The sequence below is a fragment of the Plectropomus leopardus genome, chromosome 12 (assembly GCF_008729295.1).
Source record: "Plectropomus leopardus isolate mb chromosome 12, YSFRI_Pleo_2.0, whole genome shotgun sequence".
Classification (NCBI taxonomy): domain Eukaryota; kingdom Metazoa; phylum Chordata; class Actinopteri; order Perciformes; family Serranidae; genus Plectropomus; species Plectropomus leopardus.
The window spans coordinates 11,085,035-11,094,796 of record NC_056474.1 but is presented as its reverse complement, the minus strand read 5'-3'; the positions used below and the strand labels follow the sequence as shown (position 1 = coordinate 11,094,796).

General features: G+C 37.2%; 1 protein-coding gene across 1 annotated transcript; it reads left to right on the top strand.

Moving 5' to 3' along the window:
- Positions 1-4,022: 4,022 nt before the first annotated feature.
- Positions 4,023-9,482, top strand: rpe65a (retinoid isomerohydrolase RPE65 a). The gene is made up of 14 exons (XM_042497496.1): positions 4,023-4,033; positions 4,397-4,479; positions 4,680-4,830; positions 5,787-5,894; positions 6,044-6,185; positions 6,296-6,443; positions 6,671-6,752; positions 6,842-6,974; positions 7,080-7,219; positions 7,316-7,445; positions 8,733-8,847; positions 8,960-9,054; positions 9,132-9,243; positions 9,337-9,482. The coding sequence occupies exons 1-14, from the start codon at positions 4,023-4,025 to the stop codon at positions 9,480-9,482; spliced, it is 1,596 nt and encodes a 531-aa protein (XP_042353430.1).
- The last annotated feature ends 280 nt before the right edge of the window (positions 9,483-9,762 follow it).

The following is a 9,762-nucleotide window of genomic DNA, read 5'->3' as shown; positions in this document are numbered from 1 at the left end:
TGGATAATACTTATGTTTAAATGTTTTATTTTTTTTTTTTTTTTTTTTTTTTTTTTGTGGTTTTGGTTGTTGTTTTTTTTGTTTTTTTTTAATGCAGAGAAAATGTTCATTGTTCCTGATATGTTTAAGGAAAAAACAATAGGGCGATACTTGCATTTTTGTACTCCGTTATGTAATTTCTGCTCTTAATAAAACATTGAAACAAAAAAAATATATATATATATTTCAAAAACATGGGGAGAAGGCGAAGACTAACTTAACAAGACATGTTTTTAAAATTAGCAAAAAAAAGCAAAAAAGTTACAAGAAAACAAACAAACAAAAATTAAAAACAAAAACAAACAAGAAAAATAATTAAGAAAGGGTGAAACATTTATTTCATATATTTTTCTTTGACATATTTTAATAAATACTGTTTTTTGGAGATTTTTTCCCCTGTTTTGGATAATTTTCTAATTACCCTCTTCTCTTAGGATAATTAGATAGTCTACTATGTTGGAAAAGTTTCAATAGCCTGCAGTCAACCAACAGAGGTCTCCCTTTCTTGCCATACAGTAAATAAACGCGGATGTGGACACAGAGGCACGTAATTGAAAATAAAGCATCTATATCTTTACCATGGTTACATCTCTTACCTGTTTTCTATTCTGATAATTTCTGCAAATATACAATTTAAATATTCTACCACATACAACATCACCCACTCCATTTACTGTATTAATGTATATCTCTGTATAAACATGAAACAAAGTTTATTCTTGACCCTGGAAATAGCAGTTACATTTATGAGCTTTAGATTGGGCTGTTTGTGGGGGATCAAATGCAGCCAGAACCCAAAAAGGGAAATCTGCCTTTAGATTTAAAATCAACCATAATGAGACACAAGAAGGCACATGAAAAACATAAAATTACCTCAAAGAGAAAGTAAATTATCTAAAAGAGACACAAAATGACTACAGTGAGACACATAAGACTAAAAAAGACACAAAATTATCTGAGAGTGAGACAAAATGACCATAAAGGACAAAAAATTTAGTTAAAAGAAAAACAAAATTATCCAAAAGAGACACAAAATGACTACAAAGAGACACATAAGACTTAAAATGACACAAAATCACCTCAGAGAGAAACAAATTCTCCAAAAGTGATGCAAAATGACCAATAAGGACATAAATTGTCCTTAAAAGAGAAACCAAATTATCCGAAAGAGGCACAAAAGGTCTACAAATAGACACAAAATAACAAAAAAAGACACCAAACAATATGAAAGAAAAAAAAGGAATCAAAAGTGAGTATTTAAATGGCTACAAATTGACCACAAAAAACACACACACATAGACACAAAAAATAACAAAAAGATGCAGAACAACAACAAAAAGAGGCTAAACAATCACAAGGTCTTCGTGTCTTGCTCCAGTGTAGTAGAGGTGTTGGGGCCTTTTGCATATTGGTGCCCAAGGGCCCTTTGTTTTATAATCCGCCCATGCATAGAGTTTGATCTGTAGATCTGCAGTTGTCATTATTTCTATAAGTCATCACAACCGCTATGTCTAACAAGCAACCTCTATTCACAGATGAACACCATGTAATGTGGTTGAAAGCTGCAGGAACTATAGTTTCAACAGACAGAAATATATAATTGTCTAATATGTGTATATAATTTGGGGTGACTGACAATGACTGATTGTCTGTCACTCTCACTGAGTGGTAATTGATAGCTGAGTTTTTTCCTTTTTGATAAGTATCCTAGATTTTTATTCAAAAATTGCTAGTAAAGATCAGTTCTGCATGTCTTGGCAGGCACGCCACATCACAACCCATGCCACTGAAAAAACTGCTCCTGGTGAAACTTTCTCCACTAATGGTGTTTTTTCCCAGGAGGAACAAAGCAGCGTTTGTCCTCGGGCTACGTCGCACATAATCCCTACACCTGGATTATAGCTGCACTGAGACAAGCAAGTTAAGGCATTCTGGGTTCAGACCAAGGAACAACTGGCCATGTTTCATCCAATTAGCCATGTGTGCAACCATTACTTTATACAAGATGACCTAATAATATCTGTGAAGGCTTACTGTTGTTATTGTTGTTTCACAATAGATCCTCATTCTATAACTGCACTATTTCAGAAAACTATTAGGCCTTTTTAATCCAATCAAAGTGTTGATACTTGGATTTGGCCACTTTGGTCCCAGTGTTTCTATAAATTCACTATTAATAAGGATTGTACACAAATTTGTAAATTAGGCTACTTAAGTTAAAGTGGAAACAGACAACTTTTCAAAGACAATGAGATCACTCTGTTTTCCTCAAAGCTTTGTTTCTACCACAGTTTTCTAGTTAACTTTGGCTCTGTCTTTCCATTTCTGCTACTCATGGGCAGATAATGAGGCAGTGGCCCCCTGGGCACAGACATGTGAAGGCCCTACCACCTCTCCTTAGGAACAAGACTAACAGACTTTGTGGTGATTTAACCTCTTTTTTTCTTGTTTTTTTATGTCCCTTTAGAGTTGGTGTGTATTTTTTGTGGTTTTGTCGTTGTAGTCGTTATGTGTCCCTTTGAGGAATTTTTGTGTATTTTCTGGTTGTTTTTCTCTTTTTGTTGTCATTTTGTGTCTTTTTGTGGTTGTCTTGTGCATTTGTGTAGTTATTTCGTGTCACTTTGTGGTCTTTTTGCAGCTTGTGCTAATTTTGTGTCTCGTCCTGGTAGATTTGTTAATTTGAGTGACATTTTGCAGGTGAAGGCCAGGGGGGTCCCTAACACTTTGGGTCACTAGCCCTGTGCCCAGTAGGCCCATTCAGTAATCCATCCATGCTGCTACTGTGGATAGTAACTGCAAAGAACTTACACTGATACTCTTTGGTAATGGGGGATAGCTGCCGGGAAAACACAAACGCTATCCTGACACGCCTCCTTTATGCCATAAATTCAGTCTTCAATCCAAACGCAGATGGTGTCATTAATCTATAGATATTACTGTGTGCAATCAACAATTACTTTGGGGCTGTCAGCATAAAAGAGTTAATCGAGATGCTATTAGGGTCCGTAATTTATGCGTTAATTTTTTTTAATCGTTTTAATCACCTGTTGACTCCTATCTTTAAGAGGAGGCACCGGGTTGAGTTTTAAAGCTAGAATCATGATACTGGTATCATATGAAAATAGAAGACCTTAGAAATCCAAAGCATCTCAGTAAAAATGCTAAATAACACTCCACAGCAAGTCTAAATTTTGGTGATGAAAAAACAGCATGGTCATTTCACAAAAGTCTCTTGACCTCTGACTTATCTGAAAGAAAATGGGTTCTGTGGGTCCCCACGAGTCTCCCCTGTGCTCCTCCTGTGCATTTTGTTTGTTGTCATTTGAAACCTAATCAAGACAGTTTGGTAAGAATTCTTTTAACATTTAAAAACAGACTTCATAACTGTTTTGAAATGCAAAATAATGGAATTGAAAACATGTGATTAATCACGATTAACCAGTGGAATTCTGCAATTAATAATGATTGTAAACATGAATTATTTCACAGCTCTAATGATATGTTAAAACAAAACTTGTTTGTCACTTTAAAACCCACTTTTACTTCTGTCTTCTTGCTGCATGTGCTTTTATAGTCCTGTACACTGCATCATTAGCCTGCACTGAAATATTCTGTACTTTGTATGACTCAGCTCAACTATATCTCAAAGCACAGCCATTGATTCAATTGAAAAAAGAAATCACATGTACAATTGCAACATCTTTGCCTATTCTGTGTAATAAATATTCCCTGCAATAAATCCGGTTTCAGTGGGGTTGCCATTGAGTCATCCAGCAGAGGATATTGGCACAATAGGATTCTTGTTCACGGTGGGCCATGATTGGCCAGAAGAAAGGTTTACAGCGCAGATTTTCAGTGGCCATGACGGGTACTTGACAAATAAATACCCCAAATCCACTGGGAGACCAGAGAGGTCCAGTTCAGAAGTGACCACAGGTTTTCTTAATAGCTTGCTTTGTGTGGCGCCACAAGAAGAAGGAAACATGGTCAGCCGGTGAGTTTCTGATGAATTACTACTATTACACCTGTAATTCTTTGTTTTTATCTCATACTGATGACTGGAGGCATCATAATAAAACTTAAATTTTTCATGATTTGCAATTGTCCACAATGTTATTGAAGTATTCTATATACGTTTCTTTAACTTGATCCTGTGACTTTTACGCTGGTCTGGTTGTCTGCAGCTGATTAAGCTCCTGAAGGATTTAAAAGCTAAGATTGAACTGCATGACCTGTCAGCAATGCAGCTTTTAATGACTTCAGCTAACAGACTCGTACATTTAACTTGCTGGAAATTTCATTATGTTTCATTTGCTTGGCTGCCGTGTTGGTTGATGTCTTTACTTTTTGATAACAGATTTGAACACCCAGCTGGTGGCTACAAGAAGATTTTTGAGACATGCGAGGAGCTGGCAGAGCCTCTTCCAGCAACAGTGACAGGTTTGTTTGCATCGTTGAGACAGAAATAGACTGCAGGAGAACAATATTCCACAGTCCTATACTGATTGAATTGTTCAGAAGATTCACTTGTAGCTGGAGTATCTTTCTAATTTCTTCTGGGAACACAGAACATTGTTTTTACAGACCTATGCATGACAAAACAATCTCTGATTTGTTTTTATTATGTTGGTGTTTTGCAGGTAGGATTCCCCCATTTCTGAAAGGAAGTCTTCTGCGTTTGGGACCTGGGCTTTTTGAGGTTGGAGATGAACCTTTCTATCACCTCTTTGATGGTCAGGCCCTCATGCACAAATTCGACTTCAAGAACGGCCAGGTCACCTACTTCCGAAAGTAAGACATTAAGGACAATACTTTGACATTTTTTAGTGTATATGTATAATTTACATCCCTGCCAGTTACAACCGTGATTCCAAAAAGTTGGGATGCTTTGTAAAACAAATACAAACACAAAGAATTGCAAATCTATTTTCATATACTGCAGGGAAAATCTGTATAAAATGAGTAAAAGACAAATTCAGTACACTTTTTTCAATGCAGCTATTCACATACTTTAGACCAGACATTGGTATTAACTCAATAAATACGTTCATTGTAATATTTCAATCAATGAAAATCATGTGCAAAAAAGTGGACACGGGAAAAAACAATTAAACAGACTAATTTGAATGTATTTAATACTCAAAAGAGCCTTTGTTTGTTCAATATGCTTCCTGTAAGGAACTAATGTCACAGTGTACAGATGGGATTTTGGCCAATTCTTCCACGGTGACAGTCTTTAAGTCTTGAAGATTATGGGGGGCCTTCTTGTGAATCTTGAGAAATAATTTTACTTGCAAAACTTAAGCTATGGTTTCCCCAGTTCCCAAAGAAAGGATTCAAGAAAAGATCAAAGAAAGGATGATGTATCACACCTGCCTCTGTCCCAATGTTTTTGGATCAGGCATCATATTCAGTGTATATTCACAAAAATGAATAAACTGTATCAGTTAGAGCAATAAATATTTTGTCTCTGTATTGTGTTCAATAGAATGTATGTTAAAAAAGATATGCAGATCATTGCATTTTGTTTTTATTACGTTTTACATAGTATCACATCTTTTTTGGCATCAGGGTTGCAGCAAAATAAACCTCCGGAAACTTGAGCATGTGTGTGCATCAGGTCTCCATTTTAAATTCTGTGCAGACTTTTCTCATCAATAGCAATTATAATAAACAAGAAACGTATTATAAAATTAAAGGACATCCATGAATCAATTAATTAAACTTTTTTTTTCTCTTCCATTCAGGTTTGTGAGAACAGATGCCTACGTGAGAGCCATCACAGAGAAACGCGTGGTGATCACTGAGTTCGGAACATTTGCGTACCCTGATCCCTGCAAAAACATTTTCTCAAGGTGGGTTTTTTTTTCTGGATTCTTTAAAGGAGGCAAAGTCATCCAGCAAATAAATGTATTTGATTTTCTTTTGTCACACTGCTACATCTTACCTTTCAACTCGTGACAGTATCATTACCTTTGTGTTATCTTTTTTTGTTTGTTTGCAGGTTCTTCTCTTACTTTAAGGGTGTTGAGGTCACAGACAACTGCCTGGTGAACGTTTACCCTGTTGGTGAGGATTTTTATGCTGTAACAGAAACCAACTACATCACTAAAGTAAACGTTGACACCCTGGAGACGCTGAAGAAGGTACGTCAATACATAACAGAATTTTATGTGTAAAATAAATGATAGAAGCACTAAATGTAAGAACTTTACATTTCTTCATTTTAAAACTCAGTAAAATCTTTTCTATGCAGGTTGACATGTGCAACTACATCAACATTAACGGAGTGACAGCCCACCCTCACATCGAGAGAGATGGCACAGTGTATAACATCGGAAACTGCATGGGAAAAGGAGCGACGCTGGCCTACAACATCGTCAGGATCCCTCCCACACAGAAAGGTTCACTGGCATCACCACATATTACAACAGCAGTTAACAGCAGTGACCTCTCAGTTCCTCTAGTTAACCAAAATATGCTGCTAAATGAAAATTTGGGGTTAAATGAATCACTCTGAACCCTTTTAAAAAACCAAGAGAAATGTTTTATTACGGATGTTTTCTCTCTTGAGGTCAGTCCCCTTGAGAAATTAAAATAATTCAAAATGGTGTTGTTGTTTTTTTCTTAGATAAGTCTGATCCCATTGAGAAGTCCAAGGTGGTGGTGCAGTTCCCCAGCGCTGAGAGGTTCAAGCCGTCCTACGTGCACAGGTGAGTCCGACTCAGGATTTTTGTCAGTAATCTGTTTAGCATTGGTGTTTTTGTGGGAACTTTTGACATTGTCTCCTCAACAATTTCAGCTTCGGCATGTCAGATAACTACTTTGTCTTTGTGGAGACCCCGGTGAAAATCAACCTCCTCAAATTCTTGAGTGCCTGGAGCATCCGAGGCTCCAACTACATGGACTGTTTCGAGTCCAATGAGAGCCAAGGAGTAAGAACAAGCAGTAGACTGACACCTCTGGTGATTCTAATCATTGATAATAATCACCATCGTCACTGAAATCTCATGATATCTTTTCTCATGCGTGTTTTCTAGACCTTGTTCCACATTGCCAGGAAGGACCCAGGAGAGTACATTGATCACAAGTTCAAAGGTGCACCCATCGGTATGTTTCATCACATCAACACCTACGAGGACCAAGGATTCATTGTTGTTGACCTCTGTGGATGGAAAGGGTAAATGTTGGACTATTTTAAAAACCTCTCTGCACATCCTCTGCAGATCTGTTTGGTACAGAGATATTGTTGTTCATGATCTGTTCATCTGTGCAGTTTCGAGTTTGTTTACAACTACCTGTGGTTGGCCAACCTGAGAGCCAACTGGGAAGAGGTGAAGAAGGCGGCCATGATGGCACCTCAGCCCGAGGTCCGCAGATATGTTATTCCCCTGGACGTCCACAAGGCGAGTCACTTGTTTTGCTCATTAGCCCATTTTAACCAGTGTGATATAATAAAAAAAGATCATTTGAGCCATTATAAGTAGAAACTTTATCTAAATAATGACAAACTACAAACTATTTATCTCAAAACAACAAGGTAGTGTCTCAACATACTTAAAAGGTCCTTTCCTGTTATTTTAATATAGTAAGTATGCATTTTAAGAAAGTTTGACACAATATCTACAAATATTATTTTGAGATTCAAAGTCACAACCAGTAGGGTACAGAACGACTCAAAAATGCACAGTTCACACGGGGGCCGATACAAATAGGCAGTCTGTGTCGGTACACAGGTAATCAAAAAATTCATGCAAACAAATCCAGATAAGGTGAAGGCTTAAAAGTAAGATCAAAGGTAAAGGCTATGGTCATACACAAGAAGACTTACTTGACAAGGATGCGAGGACAAGAGGACACCGGCAACATGAGGGGGAACACACAGGGATTATATACCCAGAGAGAGACGGGGTTAACAAGATACAGGTGAGACTAATTACAGCGAGGTGGGACACAAGGGGCTAAGTACTACAAAATAAAACAGGACATGGCAATGACAAAACAAACAGAAAACGAACATGACTGATCTGACTTGGCTGACTGTGTCACTAACTCATGATTCCAAAGAGGGTTTTCATTATTTCTCACATACTTGATTATTATTTTGAGTTTCTCAATATTTTTTTGAGAAATCGCATTATTTTGAGATACATTAGAGATACATAGATATATTGAGAGAGTTTGTCATTATTTCAGACAGATTATTTTTAGAAACTTTCTAATTATTTTGAGATACTAAGACCTTTTTTTTTTTTAAAATCTCATTATTTTGAGGAATATTCTCATTATTCTTTTGGGACACCAAGTCATTTTTTAAAAATAAAGTTATTATTATCATTTTTTAAAACTATTTTGGAAAAAATAATCTCTATTTCTGAAAATTTCTCACTATTTTGGGATACTAAACCATTAATATTATTATTATTATTATTATTATTATTATTATTATTATTATTATTATTATTATTATTATTATTGTTATTATTATTATTATCGAAAAACTAAGTCATTTTTTGAGATTCTCATGCATGAGTCTGAGATACTAATTATTTTTATTATTTAAGTTTCCAGTTGGTTAACGACTTACAGGACATTTTTTTCCTTCACACTGGGCTTCCATAGCACACAAATAGCCACCTCCAGATGTAGAATCTCATGTTGTTTGTTTTCACCTCATTGCGGACTCGATGCAGGAGGAGCAGGGGAAGAACCTGGTCAGTCTGCCGTACACCACGGCCACAGCGGTGATGCATGCTGATGGGACCATCTGGCTGGAGCCTGAGGTGCTGTTCTCCGGGCCTCGCCAAGGTGCAGACACATAATACAATACAATAAATATAACTTACTCAGTCATGGTGAATACATTAATTTATACTGGAAATATTCTCACTTTGTCATTATTTTAATGTTGCCTTTGTAGCCTTTGAGTTCCCTCAGATCAACTACGAGAGGTACGCAGGGAAGAACTACACGTATGCCTACGGACTGGGTCTCAACCATTTCATTCCAGACAGGGTAAGTTAACAAAATAGCTTCAGTTGCAAGTTATTCAGAGTAGAAGCTTTTTCGTTAACTGATTTCGTTGTGCGTAGATCTGCAAGTTGAATGTGAAGACTAAGGAGACCTGGGTATGGCAGGAACCAGACTCCTACCCCTCAGAGCCCCTGTTTGTTCAGACTCCCGATGGAGTAGATGAGGACGATGGTGAGTCAAAAGCAACATAAAAACACAAGATATTTAATCCTACACTCACTCTGATGGAAATTGTTGGATGATAATCTGGTTCTGTGTCCTCAGGAGTGCTGCTGACCATCGTGGTGGCTCCTGGCTCTCAGAGACCAGGATACCTCCTCATCCTCAACGCTAAGGATCTGTCCGAGATCGCCAGGGCAGAAGTGGAGTGCAGCATGCCCGTCACCTTTCATGGGATGTACAAACCATAATGATGCTTTACCCAACAGCAGTATGCCACTACAGTGTTAATGACTGCCACCAACTATTAAAAACAGGAAAAATAACGGTTGTATGCTCTCATCTGCAGTTGACGTGGATTGTTTAAGGTTCTGTATACGACATTCGGAGCATTAATACAGCAGGAAACAACTATCTATTTAAAGATAAAGAGGGGTAACGGCTTCCTGATCAGAGAAAGACGTCACGCCTTCTGTTTTAATTCAAGCCTCTCAGTTTTTTGTTTTAATCAGAGCAGTGGTAGCCAGTCCT

Excerpts from the sequence above, each read along its gene's own strand:
- rpe65a (XM_042497496.1), top strand. Across the intron at positions 6,975-7,079 it reads AGTCCAATGAGAGCCAAGGA|ACCTTGTTCCACATTGCCAG; the intron begins GTAAGAACAAGC and ends CGTGTTTTCTAG. Across the intron at positions 7,446-8,732 it reads TTCCCCTGGACGTCCACAAG|GAGGAGCAGGGGAAGAACCT; the intron begins GCGAGTCACTTG and ends GACTCGATGCAG.